We start from the raw sequence: 24,153 nt of genomic DNA on the forward strand, positions 1-24,153 counted from the left end.
CATATTCTATTCTGATCTTATCTTTATGTCTTCTATGTATTTTCATGTGAAGCACTTGGTGCATGTAATTTCTTTGTTGTAAAGCAGGTTGGGCTGAATTTCTTGTATTAAAGGTGCTATACAAATAAAGTTTTTTATTATTATTATTATCATAATTATTATAAGTAGTAGTAGTAGTAGTATTCAGAATGAATGACTTTAGCCTAATCACAACCTGTATCATTTATAAAATGTATTCAACAATAGTAGCCTAACATAAGTTAATGCAATAAAAAAGCAATATGAGTAGTAAATACGCTAGGCTCCAGAAATAGCGTAAAACCACAGTGAAATAGCCTAATCATAAATACAACTCATTTTGAGAGGAACATTTTCACAACATTATGTGACGTCAGCGCCGGCTCAGCCAATCGGATCGCTGTGTATATGTAGTCCTGTGGCGGTGGGAGGAATATTTTAACTGCGGTTTAAATACCGAAGCAGTCTCGAGCAAAGAAGGCAATATCAGATGTCAGGAGAGCGATAGAGAAGATGTTTGACCTGAAGACTGTCATGTAAGGGACTAACACCGCACAGGACCATTTAGAGGAACATTTGGATGGCGGAAAGATTCCGGAGCGAAGAGCGCCATCAATAAATAATGTAAGTAGGATTGCTGGGCTGTACAGTAACCTTCCGTCACAGAAATATTAAACATCATATTTTAAACAAAGGTATGTTCTCATTTAGATGCTTGAATGTGTGCTTTCGCGTTGTTTTTGCGTATCATAATGTGTGTCTGAATGATCGGTGCAGGCTGCAGAGCCTCACCCCGTGTGCAGATGTTTACATGTCTCCTTATAGGCCACACATGACACTATCACACATTATGGAAGTCATGTTGAAATCGTTTTGTATTTAGCGTCAACACAGACGTTTTCTTGTTAAAAAAAAATGCATTTCCTGCTGTTTGTGTTTTCTATTTTTAGGCCATTTGTTGTTAATTTAAAAAAATCATTATCGCCATCAATAATATATTAATCATCTCTGTGTGTCCTTGTAGCTTTGTAGTTGTACCAGTCAGTGATCCCATAGTATCAGACTGCTGCTGCATTCACAGTAAATTGATGTAATTGGATAATCCTGCACATCATAATCTGTAAATCCTCTCCTCTGTCTATCTCTCTGTTTCTATGTGGTGGTCTGTGCTGTAGTGAGTTCATATTGACTTATTTCTTTTACTTTTTAATAGGTTTAAAGATGCCTCCGTGGTGTTTTTTTTTTTTTGTTTTTTTTTACAGTTGTGTTGATTCTTTCATAAAAGAATACGGAATTGGAGAAAAGAGAAGCATTGTGATTGGCTGTTAAACAGAAATTTCCTGGAAAAGTGGGCAAGGCTTTGGGTGTGTGTGTGTGTGTGTGTGTGTCAGAATGGTCCCATCTGTTTGCACGTGGTCTATGTTGACAATGAAATCAGGTCTATGGCATGTCTAGAAATGGATGTGTGTGCATTGTGCGTGTGTGTGTGTGTGAATGTGGATGTGTGTGTGTTGGTGAGACAAAGGAAATAAAGTTGAAGGGGTCAAATAATTATGCAATCATTGTCAAACTATCAAACTCCCAGTTTTTAAGCAATAAGTCACACTAAGAGATTAAAGTCTGGATCTCAAACAGATTATTATTTTTCCAGAAACTGTATTGGTTTCTGTGAATAATCCACAGATGTCATTGTAAAGAGTTTAACTAGAGCTACTTTCTACTTAAAAGTAAAACTATCTGCCAGGCAAGATATCACTCACGTGACAAAATATGTTTCTATGTCTGTTAATTTTTTGTGACATTTTGATAACAAAACACCTACATTTAATTTTGTGGGATTTGGCTCAACCTTGACACGATGAAGCTTTTTGCTCATTAAATGTGTTGCGTTGCGATGTGTGTGTAGCAGGCTGGTCAGAGCAAGTCTATGTTGAGTGTCTCAGTCAGGTCAGATGGACAACAGAATAATGCTGGGTCATTAGAGTAGAAGGGCCCCGTTCTGCAGTAATTGATGGGTGTTAAATTATCCACGTCATTAGAATGTTCTCACATGGTCTGCCAGAATATTGAGCCATCTGTTTCCTCGGCACACTGTAATAATGTGTGTGTGGGGAGACAGAGAGATAGAGGATGCAAGTGTCTGAGTCAGCATAAGCAGGTGGCAGGTGGGACACTTTACAACACAGATAAAACAGTGATGTCACATGCAGTATTTTATGTGTGTGTGTGTGTGTGTGTATACAATACTTCATTGTTACAATGAGAAAGTAATTCTGATGTGTGACATTGGCAGTGCTTCTGCCCTTGTTTGAATTTAAAGACACAAGAATGGCATGGTGTTTGCTTGCAGACTTGAGTCACAAATTTGATGACAAAGATTAGACAAAATTAAAGAAGACTTGGACTTTAACACCAGTGACATGTGACTTTATTTGAACTTGAACCCTCTGAATAAAAAATACTTGAGGCCTTCCCCCCAAGCCCAAAGATTCATAAGTGTGTTATCTAAAAGTGTGCCACAATTTAATTCCTTTCCCGTCATTTACTTTATCAGCCAGTGCTGTCGTTATTAATTCCCAGTGCATTTAATTCTCCAGATCCACTTTGTTTAAACCGATCCAACAGCATTCAGTCAAATTGCAGGTGAGAACCATGATAAACTAACATTATGCTACTAGGTGCCAGCTGGTAAAAAAGGATACCAAAGACAGTGTCATGCAAAAACTATGCAGTGGTCAACAAAGAACAAATTGCAATATGTAAATCTTTAGAGGGTTGAAAATTACAGATGGAGACACAGAAACATCAAACTTCATTTGACATTTTGCACAAAGATCAGTAAGTTGAGACTAATGCTGACATAGTATGTGGCCAAGCATGGCCACACCTCTTGTAATCATGCACATTAATGATTTTGTTGCATTGCACAACAAATGAAAAGTGGCTTTAGACATTTTGCAGTGTGCTCTATAAAATCTGTTTACCACCTACCTTCAGTGATGTCATACCTGCAGTGGCTCCCACAGGACCATTAGTGGACCATTAGCTCGTGTTAGATGTTGCCCAACATGAAAACTGTAAATACTCTGAATTTTCTATGTTTAAGTATTTGTATGAAAGCATAAAAAATGTATTTATCTAATAATAAGTATAAATAATAATGCTGATTTCTCCTGAATATATTTTCTCACTATTCTGTCTCTCTCTGCCCTCTGAATCAACAACAACCCATTTAACTGCCAAGTGAAAGCATTTCCCTGTCTGTGTCTCTCTCCAGGGTCATGTTTGGCATTCATGTTCTCGCCTTTGATTAACTGCATTTGCATCACAGAGAAAAACAGGCTTTTTAAATATTTATTATGTTTTTTGTTTGTTTTTTTTAAATCTAAATATTTTCACATCCCTGCACCCACATACCAACAACCAGCTACAACCATAAACATACCCCACACCCAGCAAGGCCACAAGAATACTGTCATTGTTTATAGCTGCAGCAGGGATTGGCTGGCGTGTGTGGGCAGTAATTGGACTCAGTGGATCAATAATGTATTTTAATGTGGCAGAGAGGCCTCATGGTTACGCAAATCATCTCATCAGTCAAGAATTTGGTCCCTGTTAGCCATTCCTGCCAGAATGTGATGCCGTGTAAATGTTAAAGGCTTTAAATATAAACCAAACATAATTTAATGGACAAAAAAAAGGTGGAGCCATCTTTGTAGGAAAATAATCAGCAAAAACTCTCTCTCTGCTTTTTTTCTTCTCTGTCCATCTCCAGTTACAGACCATGAACTATGTGGGTCAGTTGGCGGGCCAGGTGTTTGTGCAGGTCAAGGAGCTGTACAGGGGACTCAACCCTGCAACACTGTCTGGATGTATAGATGTCATCGTGGTGCGTCAGCCAGATGGCTCTCTACAGTGCTCCCCCTTCCACGTCCGCTTCGGCAAGATGGGCGTGCTGCGGTCCCGTGAGAAAGTGGTGAGATTATAGGGTGCTGCCTGCCCCTCACGCTTTCACAATCTTTCTTTCTCTTTTTCATGTGCAGTGTAGTTTTATGTTCAGGTAATTTGAGAGTTCAGAGACTGTTCCTCACACTTGTATTCTGACAGAAGAATCAAAGCAAAGGCAAAAACATTCATAAGAAGTGATGAGACGAGTTTTAATCAGTATTGGAAGAAGTATCTCGGCCTTTTTTGTCAGTAAAAAGTACCTTTATACAAATAAAAGCCTGGCATTCAAAATTGTTCTTACAATTCATGTCAAATTCACACACTGTGACAAAATTCTGATGATATTTTATGTTTAATGTAGGAACATATTTCAGCAGGCCAGAGACCATATTGTTTTTACTCATTATCAATACAAAACAATACTGCATTACAGTACATTTATAAGGAATTACAGTACAGCAACCCCAACACTGTGTATGTGTGCATTTCTACATCTTTGTGGGCAAGTTACATTAAACATCATCTGTTAGACGAGGTGGATATTTACTTAGAAAATGAACCGTCACTTTTTATTGATGCCAGGACTTTTATTCTGTGCTGCAGGTGGACATAGAGATTAATGGCGAGCCGGTGAGTTTGCACATGAAGCTGGGAGAGAATGGAGAGGCCTTCTTTGTCAAAGAGACTGAGAACACAATGGTGAGTAACGTTTGACAGAGTCATTACTTTGAGCCAGTTAACACCCACAAATATAGGACGGTGCATAACTTACTGACATAAAGGTCGGACAGGATGTACTGAGGTACAGCCAGTGCTTGACTTGGACACTCTTGCATTGTGGTTGTTCTGATTTCACCACTTACTGATGAATCTGCGGTGACATGTTGTTGTTATTTTAATTTTCAAATTTAGATGTATAATTTTCTATTCAGACAAGCCCATGAGAAGGAGAAATGTGCCCCTCCTCTCTAGTAGTCTGAGATGCAACATGAGATTGAGTTCTGTTAGGCAGCTGCTGGTGGAGTCCTCACGATCTTTTAATAGTCACTGAGCTATCATCGTTATACTGTGCCTGTGTAACGTTTGGCTCCAAAAATCCAAACAGAATGGCCTAATGGAAGTTGAAGAAGTTGAAGGCTTCAATGCATGCAGGTTTAGGTTTAGAGCATCGACTGTATTCAATTTTATGTAATGCAGTGCAGTAAGAAAGGCAAACAATAAAGGATCAGGAAAGGAATGATTTGGAAGAGAAAGCAAGAGAGGAAAGGAAATAACAAAGAAATTAAGGAATAAGGAATTAAACAAAAACAAAATCAGAATACGTAAATTTAGATGACATTATGTCTGGGAAAACAGATCCTGGCATAGAGATGGATGACCTTACCAGACACGTGAATAGTGACATCAAGCTATTTTGAAAATTTTGGAAAACAATCAGCTGACTTGAAATTCTGTTTGTACACCAGCAGACAAAGACTTTGAGCATATCAGTTGAAAGATGAACAGCAGGAAGGAACAGGATCTTCTGTGGCATCCGGATGGCCAGCATGACTTTCTTATTTTCCTGCAAATAAACCATCAGGACAGACAGAGAGCATAAACAGATACTGGTCAGTCAGGTTCAAACACGCACACAGTGGACAGTTTTTCACATTTTAGCATGCAATTTTGAAAAACGTAAATATTTTTCTCTATAACACAACTGCTGAGCTACTTCTTGTCATGTTTTCCTGTGTATTGTCAACAGTAACTCAGCAGCCACTGCAGGTTTTGTTTTTTGTTTGTTTTTTTATATTGCAGACCTCTTCTCCTATTGCATTCATGGGCATGTGCTGGTATTAATGCTGGAGTTCAGGGTTGGGTCATCAACAGGGATTCACAAACTAAAAATGTTTGCCCTTACAGGACCATGAGGCACTTATACCATACCACCATAGCCTTTGGCCACTTGCACTACGTGCTGAAGTCAAAGTTATTCTAATTACACAACAACCTGATTAAAACAATACTAAAGACCAAGTTTAACAGCTTTCTGTGCATCCATAATAGATCATGTAAAAGTGTGTGCAGCACAAATTCAAATAGAGCAGAAAACACTATGACCAGGAAACATTTCCTTTTGCTTTGACAACTGTTTCTGTAAAGTGACATGCTAGGAATCATGGGATGTTGGAGGGTCAGGGACATTGGAGGGAGCACTGAAGGAAACATGCACAAGTGGTCAGCACGATGAGAGCTGGCTACGATTTCCAGTTAGGAATTAAGAAGAATATGTGATAATCTGGGATCTAATTCCTTATCTGAGGGATTACATTGGTCTAATTCTACTTTCATTACTTACTGTCCCTGTCAAAGATTTGGATCCTTTCTCCAACAAGTGCTGCAAGTGTCATTGAGGTTGGGCTCTACAAGAGTATTGTATTGCCTCAGCCCTTAATGACTGGGAAAGTATTTTAGATGCTTTTTAAAATTTTAACAAAAACTGAGAAATTCTTTGCAAATTCTCTCCATGACCGTCCCACCGTTTGGGCTTTGTGTCAAGTCCTCTTCTTGACATAACTTTTCCTCCGCAGAGTGGAAAACCACCAGAGGTCTATTTATAGCTCTGCCAGATTCACCTTCCTTACAGTCGGTTGCACACAGACTGCAGTCAGAAACTGGCTGTCACTGATCTGTGTGCTGTCCAGACGGACGGGAAGAAATACGAGACAGTCAGATGGAGGTACAGATAGTGAAAGAAGAGAAGGATAAACAAGGCTCTTGCAACATTTTACTGTACAGTATTAAAGCAGAGATCAAAATGCAAAGTATGAACACAGGTTTATCTTCCATCAGTCTTTTTAACTCCAATATAACACCTCACTACTTTGAATGGAAAGAGATCAACAACATTTTTTCAAAAGAACTATTTGGCATCGAACCAGATCTTCTCTATCCAACTGCCCCTCTACTCTCTCCTTTTTTTTCCTCAGGGGGTAAAGTTGAATTTGTTTGGGCTTGTATGATGGCAAACAGATCCCACACGTAAAACATTAACCAGTGTTTCTGCAGAAATTCATTTTCAGGCTAGGACATCAGGAATGCTGGTATACCTGTGGTAATAAAACCCACTTGTTGTGGTTACATTTAAATGCTTTGAAAGAGGAAAACAGAAGGGTTTAATTGTTTTCATGTTTACCTAATCTATTTATTATGTAGCCCATGTATAATCAACTTTTATTTCAGTGTGACCAATTTAGTGATTTAAATTCTGTGCTATTATGTAATCTTTCTGATAAATTTAATTGTTACGCCATGTCATCTAGTTTTTGCAGTAAACGAATGCTGTATTGCTCATTTGTAAACAAGGTGAAATTTTCTCAAAAGACAGTCCTTCGGAACAGAACAGAATTCATGCATCACATTTTTCTTTGATTCAGGTAGATTCAGTTTTTTTTGCAAAAAAACGAATCGAATTTACTGAAAAGAACACATCTCTTATGTTTATGGGTCAGTGAATGGACTGATAAGGAAACATTAAAATGAATTGTAAGAGCTCTCTGGTGGATGCTTCCAGCAAGGTTAGAGCTCTGAGCAGATAAGCTGTGACCTGGCTCATCCTGAGCACAGTCTCTTTTTCTCTCTGATCAAAATGAATTGGGCTGTGTTGGACTGCATTAGGACACGTGCACTGCGAGGCATGTGTCAGTCTACACTCTTTGCATCATCTCTTTATCTGTCCCTCTCAGTCTCGCTATGTCTCTTTCTGGCAAAGTCCCTGTAGTGAGACTCCGATGAGCAAATCTCTGTGATTTTACTAATCTGAGTTTAAACTCAAATTCCCACCAGATTATGTAGACTCACATGCGGAAAATAAAAATATTTTTTGTTAATCAGCAACACTATTTAAACCACTGTGTCTGCTGAACATATGTTAGCATTGTCATTGTGAGCATGTTACCATGCCAGTATTTAGCTTAGCTGCCTTAAGGCCCAGACACACCAAACCAACATCAAAGAACTAGTGACAACGAAGTCTGACTCTTGTCTGTGTCTCACTCACCTATGACTTGGTGTGCTCAAAGGGCCTAAGACTGTTTTTCTAGCCATTGCGCTCTTTAGCAGAAAAGGTTTGTTATTGCCTGCAGTGCAAACTGCAAGAACGCTATATATTACTGTTTGTGTTGCTGCTTGCAGGTGCATGGTCAATATATTTTGTTCTTATGATTGCAGGTTGTGTTGTTAATGTGCTAACTGGCTAACTAGCTGGTTCATGTGTAACTCTTTGGCCAAGTCATAGATGATGTGAGGCAACACAACCATAGATGTATAAATAATGGACCGAGTTACCGTGACGTCACTTATTGGTTTGTGGACTGCTGTTTTGAAGCCTCATAAACTTTGGGCTTCAATAAAATGTATATGGATGTTATTTAATATAAAAAAACCTCCCTCTTACAGTTGTCATAAGGTTTTAAGTTGACTATAAAGACCAAAACATTTTTTCGTATCAAGCTGTAAACATGTTTATTTTTGCTGTAACATTGGGAATTTTAACATGCGGGGTCTGCAAGGATTTACTCTGTTTTGGAGACAGCCTCAAGTGGCCATTTGAGGAACTGCAGTTTTGCATGTCCACATTGGCTTAATTTTTCAGCCCTTGAGGTTGCCACTTGGAACACAACAGCTGGCCTTTATCGCCACTAGTTCTCTGACGTCGGTGCGTCAAATGAAGCATAGCTGCAGATTCTCTATTTCTTACCCTTCGTTATCTTATGATCCCTTATTTTCCCTTATGATCCCACTTGACAAATCATTTTACATGCATTGCTGTTGATTTTAATTTGAGTAAGAAGTTATTCATGATTTTTGTTTATATCAATGACCTTATGATCACGTCATGTTTCTATGCTGACAGGAAATTGTCCCATCTTACCTGGCGACGTCACCCATCATGTCAACAGGGGCGGAGTTAATGGAGTCGCAGCTTGGCAGGGGCAGCTCCCGTCATCATGGTGGGACCTGTTGATCAAAAATAATAATAATAATAATAATAATTTGTGTGCATGCTTCTTGAAACAGTTTTCTCACATTCTCTCACATCACACAGACACCCTCCCCTGCAGCTCACTTCCTGTTCAGAGCCTGGGACCACAGCAAAGTGATGGTGGGATGATCAAGAAGAGGAGGAAGAGGAGGAGGAAGGCACGGCCAGAGGCAGGCGGCGGAGGAGGAGGAGGGAGGAGAGAGGAGAGCGGAGAGGAGTTCTCAGAGGATGAAGACATGTTTTCTATTGACTTGAGCTCAGATGAGGAGAGAGAGGGTGACAGCAGCAGGTGTGTATGTGTGTGTACATGAAGTGTTTGTTTGGGTGTTTAAGTTTGAACATCTTAGTCTTTTGGTATTGATAGAAAACTGAAAAATATCTTAGTATACGTTGTATTTGCAGTAGGTCCAGACGGTTAAAGAAGTTTGAAAAGGACTCCCCTCCATGTTATTTTTTTTGAGTGAGAGAGAAAGAGAGAGAGGGCTGTGTTGGGGTTAAATGTCAATCTGTTTCATAATGTGGTAAACAACCTTCCTCAGCAGTCACTCACAATGATGTTTCTGGAGCAGATGAGCCACTGCCAATTGCAACTCTTAATTTTGTTAAGCAGAGTGACTTGTGTATGAGTTTTTTGGCTGTCATACATGAATGAGTGTGAGTTGTTGTTCCAGTGGCTTGAAAAAGGGCAATACAAAAAAAGACTGAGGACATTCCGTTAATGCTCGAATTGGAATTTGTCCATGTATAGCAGTGTGGCTCTTTGGAGGGTAACAAGACAGAAATATCTCAACAGCTATTGGATGGATGCCATGGCATTTTGCATAAACATTCATGTCCTTAGGATGACTTGTAATGACTAGTAATGCTAGCATGCTCACATTCGCATTTAGCCCCAAGTAGGAAGCCTCACAGATCCGTTTGCATGGCTGTAGACTATTAGTCTTGTTTGAAATTGTGCTTTAGTCAATCAAGTAGTAACGATTGAAGGAATGATTGTACTTAAATAAAATGTCAGCCCACCATCTGTGCACTTCAAACAGGGAAACCAGAAGACCATCATGACACCAGTTGCCAGTTAGCATCATAATAAAATGTTGAAAGAACAAAGCATATTAATCATGCGGCAGTGAACAACTCAAACCACCAGGAAACGTTTTTACGAAAGAGCTCTCTACTGCGTTGAGCTGAACTGCCAATCAGAGGGATTTATTCCCGGCTATATGGTCTCCAACACAATTTAAATATGCTGAATGACCTGAAAAAAAAGAACACACTGCAGAGACTAGGGCGAAAAATGCTCACTGATGGCCCAACATTGACCGACAGCTAACCGACAGCTTGTTGTGTCAGGGCTGAATGACGCAGCCAACCTGCTTTATTGTAACCACGAGGGTGTAGTGTGACAGTGAGCAAATAACCCATTAACTGCCATCAGTCCTCAAAGGAGCAAGATGAGCACAGGGAGAAAAAAAGATATAGAGAAAAAGATAAATATATATCAAATATTTACTATGTAAAATGACCAAGATTGTCCTTCCCTTGGCAGAAAAATGTGTTTATGTAGGAAACCAAACCATTACACATAAAGTTTAATTTAACAAAAAAAAAGGTTTTCAGAGCCTTTAGACCTTTTTTATTTGGTCTCAATTCAGTAAAATAATTTCAGTGACTCTGATTAAAAGGGTAGGGAAATGTATGGGAGATAAGAATCAATGGGTTAGTCTGCATGTCTGTACATGTTTGTGTTTATGTGCCTGTGCTGTAAACCGGCTTTGATTGTGGGATGCACTCCACGAATTCATCCTGTTGCCACAGTGTTCTCTGTCTCTTTGAAATGATGGCTGTTTTCTAAGAAAGTCAGCCACTTGTTAGGGCGGGAGAACTCTTAAAGACATGAAAGAATGTGCGTCATTCTTCATACTGTACTTTATATGAATATTTTAGGCTGGTTTGTGACATGTGGTTACTGACAAACAGGCTGCACAAGTATTTTTCTCAAAGTGAGGATGACATGAACAGATTGTGATTGGGGTTTCAGAGCATGTCAGGACATTTTTATGAACATAAACAAATGACTTGTTTGTCTTAATTTGGACTTTATACAGTGTGGCATGTGCACAGGTTGTGAAATATTGTACATATGACTGATGTCTCCCTGCATGTGTGTGTTTGTGTTCAGAGCTGTGTACGGTGATCAGGGGTCGACAGCCAACATGCACACACACCCCAGCACTGATTGGCCCCGTTTACAGAGGTATTAATTTTACACCAGACACACACACACACACACACACACAGACAAACACTTTATGATTAACGTACCCGCGTTTTGTTAAATGTCTCGTAAACTCTTCTGTTCAGTTCTTTTTTTATCTGTTCATATTAAGCATTTTTAATACGTTTTCTGATAATAATCATGATTCACTGTCTCTCACGCTATCTTTCCCTCTCCTCATCTTCTTTTTCTGTTTTTGTCCTTCCTGTAGCCATGTGATTAAGGAGACTCTGTCTCTCTCTACACCCTGTGGTCTGTCCATCTCTTGTCCTCAGCAGACTTCTCACTTCCCCTCTGCTGTTAGGTATCACCCTCAGTTTTACTCTCTCTGAATGCTAGAAATTAAGAACCAAGGAAGGAAAATCTCACTGTTTGCAGGAAGTCTATGCAATATTTGGGAGTTATTAAAATTATATATTATACATTAGGATTTGTGATTCATTTTAGTATTTTGAAGTTTATTATCTGTTTAATTGTGGCGTATAAACTGATCCAAATCAAGTGTTTTTCACTTTCCCAGCAGTCTGGATGATTCACGGTCATCAACGCCAAAGAGTGACTCAGAGCTGTCCAATCAGAACAAAGACAATCCTGAGATGTTGTGGACTTGGGGAGAGCTGCCACAGGCTGCCCAGGTATTCTCCCACACACTCACACACACACACACACACACACACACACACTGCAGAAAGTACTTCAGCACTTTGACCTTGACATTTTTTTAATTATTAGTCTGTATGTTGAATATGCAGCTTACACCAGCAGCCTGTTAGCTTAGCACAGCACGAAGACTGGAAACCACAAGCCTGAATCTGCCCAACTGTAACAAAATCTGCCTAAAAGCACCTCTGCAGTTTATTGTTAAACTTTATTGATGTAAGTAGCAGTTGCCAGGCAACCAAAAGATACAGAAAGTTATGCCTGACCAAGAAATAGCCAGGCACCTAACCAACCATAAATAAAATTGTCAATTTCCCGCCTTTGTATTTCTGTGGATTAAACAAAGGAGAAGTAGTGTGTTTATTCATGAGCTAAGGATTTGCTGGTAGGTAAGCTAAATCTGCAAGCTGTTTTCCCCATTTCCCTTTTTTCTCCCCATGTTAAGCTAACAGACAGCTGGCTCCAGCCGCTTATTTATTATAAAATGTGTATTTTAGATACATTTTGTATGTGTTAGTGATGCCAGTCTTCTGAACTAAAGAGAGTGAATAGGCATAGAAACAGTATAAACATTTCTGAGCACACCTACAAAAAAAAGATTGTGAAATAACTTTAATCCCTCTCTCTGTCATAGCCGTCCTTCCTGACCTCCCACCAGAAGCAGGACCCTGTCCCAGCAGTCTCCGTCCCGGTGTCTGCCAGCACTCACTTCAGAGCCATCAATGACTCTGAACCCCCCTCCCTCACTGTCTATGCTCCCCAGCTAGGGGAGACCGCTGCTCACAGTGGGGACAAGGACACTGAAGAAAGCAAAAATGGAGCCAGGGTCGAACTAACCACAAAGACTGGGGACAGGGCTGCAGGTGAGCATGGCAGTTACATGGAAGACAAAATTGCTTTTGATGTGCAAAGTATTCTTTTAAGTAGCTAGAATGACATCACAGTGTAAAATGATAATTAATTCTGTAAATTTTACTATAACTCACTTCATCACATCAAGCTGAAAGCTTTCTGTGAAATGCTTGCACCTCTGACAGATTTGCAGCATTTCAGTGACCTCTAGTGGTGTTTTTGTTGTTTTAAGTTCATATTTTACAAACTTGCCCTCTCTGCATAAATCAAATGTGACTTAACTTTTTCATGGATGAATCATAAATCAGCAGCCTGATTTGAGTGGTAAATGAAGTGATTGTAAAATTGCAAAATCCTAATGTAAATTTGGATAATAAAGTAACCCTCATGTATGAGAAGATCCTAGTGACCCGAAAGCTTATGTAATGTTTTTTTCTTTCATGTCATTTTATATTTTACGATTGTTTTTTTTTAATGTATCAGTTGATTGTGTGCTGTGTGTTTTTTCTCTGAAGGGAGAGAGGTAGAAAGTGTTGGGCCAGCATGTGAAGAGATGGAGGGTTTAACAGCCTGCTCAGCATCTCCCAGGATTCTCCTTGATCACATTGACGAAGGTGGAAATAGAGGAAGTCCTGTCAGGAGAACTGATTCACCATCTAAGAAGAAAGGTATCACCGCTCTATCACAAAAAAAAAACAAAGGATCTTGAGCTCAAAATGTCTGTTTGTGTCATCTTCATGCTACTAACAATGTGTGATATTGTGTCTCATTAGAGAAGAGGAGCCAACACCTTGGTGCTGATGGCGTATACCTGGATGACATCACAGAGCTTGAGCCTGAAGTAGCTGCTCTCTACTTTCCTAAAAGGTTCAGTAATGAACATATACATGTACTGAAAATGTTTGTGTACTTTATATATCTTTATATGAGTGGAAAACGTACTCCAAACCAAATACATATGCCTACTGGGCTTTCATGTGGCGTAATTCACCCTCAGAGATGTTTATTAGTGTCCTGTTATTCAGAAGTTACTTTTTGACTATTTAAAAAATGATCACTGCTGTATTGTAAATACTTTCAGTAATTACAGCTATTACAGTTAAATAATTGTGGTGGCCGTAGTTGGCTGCTTTGAATATTGCTGACTTTTAAGATTAGCTGCTGTTCTTTCAGTACTCTAGAACACTTAAGGCAAGAGTTTATTTAATTTATTTCATGTTTCAGAGAAGCATGTGTGTTAGAGTGTGTGTGTTTCACTCTCAGTGATGGAGGCAGTAGCTCAATGAAAGCTGACTCCGATATGTTGATGATGGGAGCGCGGAGTGCTAATCAGTCCCCGCAGTCTGTGAGCAGCAGTGGTATGGACAGCGGTGTGGACAGTTTGTCTGACCACGTGGGGGACCTGCCTCATGTGGCCATCTCTTTGTGCGGTGGACTCACTGACAACAGGGAGATCACAAGAGGTAGGATATGGAAGGTGATGACAGAAGGACAAAAGATAAAAGGACAGTGGATTTCCTTTTTTCTGTTTAAAACACATCCATGCTGATTTGCGTGTGTTCTTGCCCTGTGTGTCTGTGTCTGTGTCTCTGTGTGTGTGTGTGTGTGTGTGTGTGTGTGTGTGTGTGTGTGTTTCATGCTACAGAGCAGTTCCAGGAGAGGGCAATTTCCTACCAGCAGTTCTCTGAAAACCCCTCTATAATCGATGACCCTAACCTGGTGGTAAAGATAGGAAACAAGTATGTACTGCGATCTTATACTAAGTACCAAAGCGTGGCACACATTTAGACTAAGTGCAGAAACTGAAACAGCCACCAGTTGTTGTTTTATTAGTAGTCATAACATTTTTAGACTAAAGTCTGTCTTTGCATTAGTGTGTATTAGAAATCCTGGCAGACCTTCTCCAGGACCATAACTTATATAAATAGTTTATTTATAGCTCTGGCAGTCATTTCATAATATAATACCATTTAAAGTAAAATACAATATATCTTTTCGAAATCACAAAACAAAATCAATAACATTGGTGGCACCATGCTGCATTAACAAACAGACATTTCAGAAGAATAGTATGACATTTTGGGAAATGCGCTTTTTTTTGCTGTCTTACTACTTTACCACCCAAGTGATCAATTTGTCTGTCATGTACTCACCCTATGTTAAATTTATCTATAAAACTATATCAAAATATCTGTGTACAAACTCTAATGTAACTCATGCAGAATAATCCAAGTCTTATTTTATCCAGTCCTATGCTCACTACATCCAAAATAGACAGCCCTCTCCAAAAGAGAACTGAACTACAAGTGCTCATAGCTCCCTCTGTTGTCTGTTGTAGGTACTACAACTGGAGCACAGCAGCTCCTGTCATGTTGGCCATGCAGGTGTACCAGAAACCACTGCCGCAGGTAAGAACACCACAGTGATAGACAAATATATACTCTCATTGGTTTTCAGTTGACTGTATTTTGTTATGTTATCAACTCATGGTGTTAGAGGAGGAGTAGGTATTTAAGTTAAAGTACCCATTATTAATACCAAAAGGTAGTTAAAGTATCTAATTATAATAATTAGTACTAATTATGCAACAGCTCTCAGTTTTACATTATTATATATTTTATTATATATTTTCTTACATGGTATTATTATTATCATTATTATTATTGTTACTGATGCATATTGTGTAAGCAGCATGTTCATGGTTAGTTTAATCTACAAAATGCATAATATTTGTAACTTAAAATTTGATTCTGCAAAAACTGTCAAATGGATGCAACAGAGTAAAATGTACAATATTTCTTTCTGAAATATAATTAAGTAGAAGTATAGAGTACTGTAGCATGAAATAGAAATACTCAGGTAGAGTACAAATTCCTCAAAAATATACTTAAGTATAGTATTTGAGTAGATGTAAATAGTTCCATGCAACTAGTGGTCATCATATGTAGTTACATGCTATTGTATGCCACACTAGTGTTCTTATTTTATTTTTATGTTCTCTATAGTTTTATTTATTATTTATTGTGGTGGCCCACATAACCTGAAAACATGTAGTAACTGAGGAAAAAAGTTATAAAGCAAAGACTGAGTGGAAAACATTCAAAACAACAATATTGTACTTTTAAGTTATTTGAATATATTATGTGTTGGTGTCTTTTACTGCACTGCAACCCTGGCATCACTCTCTTTTGTGCACTCCCAGCATTTTGCAATTAATTCTCCCTAATCTGATGTGTCACTACAGTTTTGTCATTTACCAGTGTCCCCTTTTTTCATGAAAATGTATCCAAATGCTACCAGAGAATGTCTGTTTACATTTGTTTCTCATAATAAACAATATGAAACCATTTTGGTTAATGTAAACTGCACATGATATTTGACTTTTTACATTAAGGACATATCTGACAGCACTGTTTTGGATACTCTGATATGCCGGTTTCTTTGAATTGGCTGCATATAAACACACCCAGACGTCACATCAGCACTGTTTGTTTTATTCCACAGTGAAATATGTATTTTAATCTGTTTCCCTAACACTTTAATAATGTCATGTCTTTATCCCCCTCCTTATTTTTTCCCTTTTATTTACACATTTTCTTTCTCCCACCATCCATTGATGTTTGTGTGTACTAAGTGTTGGTGTTTGAGTTATGTGTTTTCTGCTTTTGGCCTCTTCTCATACTGCCTCCCTGGTCTGTTTGGCTCCAGCCCTTCCCAACCTGTAGGATGTTTTTTTGCTTTGCTTGGATGTATGTCAGGGCATGTCTTTGTCTGTTTTTTTCTTTTTGTTGTTCTTGTTGTTTTCTGTCTTGCATGTCTCTCTTTATCTCATTGTGATGTATCTTGCATTTTACTCCCACTGCTATCCAGTCACAATCTTTAGAAGTCTGTTCTGTTCAGGTTTTATTAATTTGTCTTTTGTGCCATCGGATTTCCACCTGTAACTGCCTTTATTTTTGTGATTTCATTGGAGTTTAGTGTGGTTGAAATGTGCTGTTTATTACTTTTACTTTTTTGTACTTTCTGTTCAGTTATTATGGGTTTACTCATGTTCTCTGCTTCACTCTGATTTTATTTTTTTCAGTCAGTTTTGAGTTACATTTTCAGTCGGTTTTGAGTTGTATGTGCATGGTTGTCTCCAGGCCTCAGTGGAGAACATTATGAAGGAGAAGATGCCAAAGAAAGGAGGACGCTGGTGGTTCTCATGGAGGAGTCGGAACAGCGACTCTAAATCAGTAAGTACAGAGATACACACATTACTGGTGAGATTTTTTAGGATAAAAAATGTCCTTTTTTTCTTTTCTTAAAAAAAATCTTTGAATAAAACAGGTAGGCTTTTTGAGATCTTAATCTCTTTTTTCATGAGAGTCTTAGGTACAAACATACAGTTTAAACATAGACAAACATAAACCTTTTACAATGTTCAAATGGAATAGGAGAGTGTAACTTAGAACGAGCTCATTCCACCTGTATGCATGTAGCATCGTATTGAAGCCATGTTATGTGTAAACATGAGGTACAGCTAATGCCAAGATGTCCTGAAACATGACAATTTTAGGTGAATTTAATGCAACCTGAGAGTAGATGTAACTAGGCAGTTTTTGCAGTAAAGTTTTGTAAGAATTTAAAAGAAGCTTATGTTGTCCTTAGCCTTCATTATCAACATGGTAAAGAGTGTCGGAGTTGGGGGAAGAATATTAGGCAAAAGCTGGGAGCCATATTTGTTCCTTAGATCAACACATAAGAATGTTTCAGTCGATTAAGCCATTTTTGACCTTTGACCTTTGTGCCCTTCAGGAATCAGTGACAGATGCAGGAGGTGACAGTGGAGAGAGCTCACTCACTATGTCCCCAGTGAACAGGTGACTTCAGACAAGTTTTTGCCTGCTTCTTTTTTTATAAGCTTTTAATCACTACATTTCTCTCCCAAACACACTATTTTTTTCCTAGTTTCACCACATTTATTGTCTTTAAAATTCAGGATGAAAGATGAGTCATCGTCTAGTGATGAGGACCACAGATCGCCCAATCAGGCAACAGGATCCTGCCAGTCAGAGCTCCTCATGAGCTCTGGCAGTGTCTATTACAAGAAGACTCTTCGGCTTACCTCAGAGCAACTGGTGTGTATTTATTGATCTAAATTGGGATAAAAACATGCGCACAAGTTAGTTTATGGCATCTTTGAAGCTCTGTAGGGACTTGTAATGTATTGCACACTATGATAATGTAAGAAAGTGGGAAAATTACATACTTCCATAACAAAAATGCATATAATGTTTTCTGTTAAACTAACTTCTTTCTCAATCTGGAAATTGTCCACAAGAATGGAAATGTGTGGCTCTATAGACTACACTCTCTATCTCTGTACACTGGAATGAAAGATAGTTGGATACATTTGCATATCTTTGAATGAATGGTGTTATTCTTACATTTGTTTAGAAGAATACACCATGCATTGTCGTGTTGTTGCATGTTTTCCATACCTGGAGTAGCCTCAGGCTGAAAAAAAAGCTTTTTAACCCTCCTTTCAAGCTGTGTGTCTGTGCTTCCCTCTTTCATCTGTTTACAGGCTAGCCTGCAGCTGATGGAGGGTCCTAATGAAGTGGTGTTCAGCGTGACCACTCAGTATCAGGGCACCTGTCGCTGCCATGGCACAATCTATCTTTGGAGCTGGGATGACAAGATAGTCATCTCCGATATAGATGGAACCATCACCAGGTAACAGAGAGCAAGATCGTCCCACTCTCACTGCTTTTAGCTAATAGGTGATATTTACAAACCAGCCTTTAGCAGTTCAGTTTCAACTTTTTACCAGTTGTTGTATCTGTATTGATTGTGTGATGTTTTTTTTATGCTCTGTGCTGTAGGTCAGACACCCTGGGTCACATCCTTCCCACACTGGGTAAAGACTGGACCCACCAGGGTATCGCACGACTCTACCACAAAGTCAGCCAGTGAGTGCTACCGGCACAAAGTGTACATGGTGCAGATGTAAAGCCAAGGGCTACATTTGCTCACATATTACAAATATAAGATTTATTTGTTTAGTTTACTATTTTTTCTTTTAAAGGTCCCATATTGTAAAAAGTCAAATTTCAATTTCCTCTTTAATATAAAGCACATAGAGATTCTATATAAATACTGTGAAGGTATCAAAACGCTTAATCCACAGACAAATGCACCCAGTCCGTAATCAGAAAATGTGACTTTAAATGAGTTGTCAGGACTTCTGTGAAGTTGAGATGTTACAACTTTACTGTATAAAGGAAGAAAATTCATCAGCAGCGCTGTTAAAATCATTTTCCGGCTTCAGTGAAAAATGCTACTGTAAACACTGACCAATCAGCGCAGCCTGGGTTTTTGTAGAGGAAGGGCTTAAAGAGACAAACACTAAAGTGTTGCAGATAGAGAGTGAATACAGGTATATTCAGGCAGACAGTATGAGAAAAATAATGTGTTTTTGAACAATAAAGCATTTAAACATGTTTTTGCAGTGACCCCAAATACCAGCATGAACCTGAAAATAAGGGGCCTTTAACTCAAATATGTAATGGCTTGTCATCGTTCTGTTGATTCCTTATTCAAATTAGAGTACACAGCTAAGTGCAAGTTCTCTCCGTATATTTCTCTCTCTCTCTCAGGAATGGATATAAATTCATGTATTGCTCAGCGAGGGCCATTGGCATGGCAGATATGACGCGAGGCTACCTGCACTGGGTCAATGAGAGGGGAACCATGCTGCCAATGGGCCCCGTGCTGCTTAGCCCCAGCAGTCTTTTTTCTGCATTGCACAGGTCAGACACATGTAATGAGAATTCATATGGCCTTTAAAGCCACGAAAACAAAACTGAAATTATTAAACAGTGAAAAATAGTTACTTTCATATGATATTTAATTTTTATCAGGAGCAGATACACAGTAATGACTAATTTGTTTATGCTGTTATAGCAAAAGGCTGACAGGCACCCATCAATCATTGATATGTCTACAATTTTAGGGGTTTGCAGGGGTCATGCTTTTATTTCATGTCTATTTTCATTTCTTTTGTATCCATTAGCCAGTATATCACTTTTTATTTTCCGAGCTGTTGTGAACAATGTTTTTGACATCATACTATGTTGTGTAGGGAGGTGATTGAAAAGAAACCAGAGAAGTTTAAGATTGAGTGTCTCACAGACATAAAGCACCTTTTCTACCCGAACACTGAACCTTTCTACGCTGCTTTTGGCAACAGAGCTACGGTGAGATTTCTGCTCAGAACAAGCATGTACACTCTCTGTAACAACAGGACCACACTGTTATACTTCATACAGAAAATGTAGTTGTTTCTGTGTTGATAGTAATAATTTATATTCAGTCCTGCTGTGCTGTAGTGTTCTTGCCCTTGATGGTGATGTTGAGGGTATGTGAATGTGTGATTTCAGGATGTGTATTCCTATAAGGAGGTGGGTGTTCCTCTGAACAGAATTTTCACCGTCAATCCCAAGGGGGAGCTGGTACAAGAGCATGCCAAAACCAACATCTCCTCGTAAGATATGTTTTGTTTCACTTGTCATTTATCTGATCTGACTCCATACATGTGTGTTTGACTGCGTGACTTCTGTCTGCAAACGTCTGTTTGTCTCTTTTTCAGTTATGGGCGCCTGTGCGATATGGTCGACCATGTCTTCCCGGTCCAAGCTCGAGAGGAAGGAGCAGACTTCCCCTGCTCTGACACCTTTGGCCAGTGCAGTTACTGGAGCAAACAACTTCCTGATGGCACCAACCAGGAAGAAGAAGAGCCACAGCCACTTGAGACAAGTTGAGGAAACCCTATTAAATTCGGCATTGAGGATATTGCATTCCAGCTTTTCTCCACATTTCAGTCAGGCTAGACGTTGTGGTGATTGAGATTCATCGTGAAGCTGGCAGCCCAAATTCAGAGTGAATATGTTGATAATTTTAGAATCAAAAATTGATCCGAGAACTGCACTTGATGAATGAAGCTCTGTGGCTCCTCCAAGGCTCACAGATGTTACTTTAGTAACTGCAACTACTGATTCAATGTAAGTGAATGTGTTTTCAATAATATTCCACATAAACTAACCGCCTTGCCATAATTAAACAGTAAGAACAGCAGACCTATAGGGTCATTACATATAAGACTGCAGGGTAAAAAACAAAAGGAAAAAAAAACATGAATGTTTTAAAGAGCATAAAATCCCTGATGAGTGCTCAACACAGGGTCAAACGCACATATCACACATTTGCAACTGCACTGACACACACACAAACGCACTCACATAAGTAAAACTTGTAAAGGCATTCCATAGATAATGCACAGCATTGCAGTATATGAGTATATCATCCTTCACTGCAAGATTTTCAGCTCCTTCAGAGATTCCTTTGACTGGGTACCACCCTCTCCTCCATCACCACTCTTCATTTACACTGGTGGATAGCAAAGGTAAAACAGATACTTCTTATGACTCAAGCTAACTCAACTTTATTTATATAGCACCATTTATACAAACATGCAGCCCAAAGTGGCTTACATAGCAAAATTAAAATTAAGAACTATACATAAAGTTTTGCAAGACTAGAAAATAACAATAAAACAATAAAACAATATATAAAAACACAAAAAGGCCCTAATCAAAACAAACATACAAACAAAAAAGATAATTAAATGTCTATAGAATAGGATAATAAATTACAAGTAAAATGCAGGGATACAATATGGTGAAACCCAACCATTAAAGGTTAAAATTAAGATTGTGATGTTACTCCATATTAAAAAGCCTGATTTTAAAAAAAAAAGTCTTTAATTTGCTTTTAAAAATACAAGAGAGCTGCCATTCTTATATTGCAAGACAGTGAGTTCCACAGTTTAGGACCATAAATACAGCCTTCAATTCAGCCTGCATCATTCATTTTATGGTTTTGTTTTTTGTTTTATTACAAAAGAATGCTGCCTTTTTTTTTTACCAGTCATATGTTCTATATTACCAAATAGTAAGAAGAGAACCATAATCTTGTTTGGGGTTTTACCTAGTCCACATATGTGGCAGCACTAATCTTCTCTGGCTTCCACAGCAGTAGATAAGGCACTTTGCTCCATAAATGCCACATTTCGTTACATCACATCACCTTACATTACATTTTATTACTGTAAAAGCATCCAGAACATGCAAAAATAGCACAGATAGTTTATCTAGTCAACTTTCTGTGCCAAACTCCTTTGCAGGTCCAACTAAATGTATGTGGTCTCTAGACCGTGCAACTGTGAAAGATTTGTGTTCAGTGACAAAACTCAAGATACATGCAGGACAATGCAAACAACTTCAGTCTGTGTTCTTTCTGTTTTTATATAAGTTAACACCAGTGATATGCTAGAATGTAGTTTATAAATCACTCAGAGTGTACAGTGTGTTATTATAATGACTAATGCTCATCAATGCAATGCAACAGGACTAAGGTCATATATTTTTAGTTTTGTAAAGTTGTTACTGCACAGATAAGTATACTGTTATATACAGCACTAATCTGTCCTGTAGTGGAGAATTTTACTCAATATATATAAATCTTGTGCATGTTTCTCTTCACTAATACATCTACTTTTTGTTTTAATTTCATTTGTATATATTTTTTCTTTTGTTATGAAATGTTTGTTTTCATCCATTGATCAGATAAGATCTACTGTGTTGCATTAATGCAAGATGAAAGCCTGTCTGTTTATTTTTTTCTAACTTATAATGGGTGAAACCACTGTAAATAATTATTAACGGTAAATTTTGTGACCATATGAAGTGAGCTTTAAAAAGGAAAAAGCTCTGCTAATCTCTTGAGAACTGATATTGTCTAAAATACTTTGTTACTTGTGCTTATTTAAATGCACTTGTAGCCATTGTATGCTTTACTGTGAATCTCTCAAGACCATTGCATTAAGAGGTGGCTGTTTCAGCATGTAATCACTAAAGTAAGAGATCATCATGCAGTGTTTTAGGAAAGCCAATAGATGGATTACTTGTCTCTTTCTTAATGTAATGTCAGCTCTTAATTGTGTCATTTTTTGGAGCCTCATGGGCATCAAAATGGCTTTTTAGATGAGGTGCAAACTCCTACTCCACATAAGAGTACCATAAAACATCCCTTGTTCATGGTTATAGCTAAAACAGTTTTGCCTGGAGCCCCAAAAGTACCAAAAGGTGATTTTTTTTTTTTTTTTTTTTTGTGCAGAGGTTCAAATTATAAAAAAATACATCAACTTGCTTGACTTCAGTGGCTCCATAGTTGAATATCTGACAGCTTCCAAAAGAAAAACACTGATGTTGCTACCATCCTCTAGATTTTTTAGCATCTAAAAAAATATAATAATCTGCCAGATTTCAGTTAGAATTTCACAAAGGTCGTCTTCTGATAATAATGTGTCCTATATTGAAAAAAGTGAAATCAAAATGTCAGAATAATGATTGATCATGTGGTTGATTGTGTGTGTTATACTGCTATATACTCTGTGCATAGGATAGATACTATGTCTGATGCCATACTGTGATAGAAAAAGAAAACTAAGAAGGAATGAACCTATAATCTAGAACTGTTGAAGTTCATATGCTTTTGGGGATTCACATAGTTTTTGTAAGAGGAAAAGACTCTGAGGATGCATGCTGTTGTAACGCAGGTGCACATTTACGTGGATGTAATGATCACTATTTTGTTTCCTGATCTTTGTAGAAAAGTATACATTGCATATATCAAACATGCAGACAGACATGTTAAATTGTACTTATTTAAGCCAAAAGCACGCTCTGATCCATGTGAGATTACTCAGTTTAATACCTTCTGCCTTTTAGTCTTGTAATTATAGCATAAAGATCTCGTAGTTGTAAGATGAAGTACTGAAGTTGATTTTTCTTTTAAATGAACATAATGCTCTTCCCAAATTTTAAAGTAAATCGTCTCTTTGATGATTATCACCTGATTCTTTCTGTGAAAGATCTATTAAAATCTTGACCAGTTATGCAGTCTGTGTCTGTGTTGACATGGATGTTGATCCAGTTTACTGTCCCATGTAAAGATTATGTTCAGGGCACTAAAAAGCAGCCTACCGATTAGTGTGCAGTGCAAGCTAGTGTTATCAATGTAGTTTGAGTAAATCTGTACAATGAGCACATTTTTAAATAAATTCAAAGATGATAGCTATTTTGAGTTCTGCCTCTTGTTTTCAATTCCCCTCTTCATAGGGAGTATTTTTACTTTGGATACCTTTGACTCTTTCTTGCTAGTGCATTTGTCATTGTATTATGTACAAGTTTAAATGCAGAACTTGTGCTTGCAATAGTGCATGTTCACACTGTGGTAGTGCTTTGGAGCAGCGTGATAACGCAGCGCGTGA

The 24,153-nt window shown here is 38.3% G+C and overlaps 1 protein-coding gene across 3 annotated transcripts; it reads left to right on the forward strand.

The window, feature by feature from the left end:
* The first annotated feature begins 464 nt into the window (after positions 1–464).
* On the forward strand, positions 465–22,307 carry lpin1a (lipin 1a). Of its 3 annotated transcripts, none has more exons than XM_042507921.1 (23): positions 465–642; positions 3,794–3,994; positions 4,570–4,665; positions 8,864–8,960; positions 9,056–9,281; positions 11,172–11,246; positions 11,479–11,571; positions 11,788–11,902; positions 12,562–12,790; positions 13,295–13,447; positions 13,553–13,646; positions 14,043–14,242; positions 14,425–14,518; positions 15,118–15,187; positions 16,922–17,014; positions 17,577–17,641; positions 17,761–17,899; positions 18,349–18,497; positions 18,647–18,733; positions 19,421–19,573; positions 19,906–20,020; positions 20,204–20,307; positions 20,413–22,306. In XM_042507921.1, the coding sequence occupies exons 2-23, from the start codon at positions 3,803–3,805 to the stop codon at positions 20,582–20,584; spliced, it is 2,811 nt and encodes a 936-aa protein (XP_042363855.1). In that variant the 5' UTR covers positions 465–642; positions 3,794–3,802; the 3' UTR covers positions 20,585–22,306. The 3 variants fall into 3 exon arrangements, with proteins under 3 accessions (XP_042363855.1, XP_042363936.1, XP_042364016.1); XM_042508002.1 differs by having other exon boundaries at positions 11,791–11,902; XM_042508082.1 differs by lacking the exon at positions 11,479–11,571 and having other exon boundaries at positions 20,413–22,307.
* Positions 22,308–24,153: the final 1,846 nt, after the last annotated feature.

The sequence above is a fragment of the Plectropomus leopardus genome, chromosome 1 (genome assembly GCF_008729295.1).
Source record: "Plectropomus leopardus isolate mb chromosome 1, YSFRI_Pleo_2.0, whole genome shotgun sequence".
In the NCBI taxonomy this organism is placed as follows: Eukaryota; Metazoa; Chordata; class Actinopteri; order Perciformes; family Serranidae; genus Plectropomus; species Plectropomus leopardus.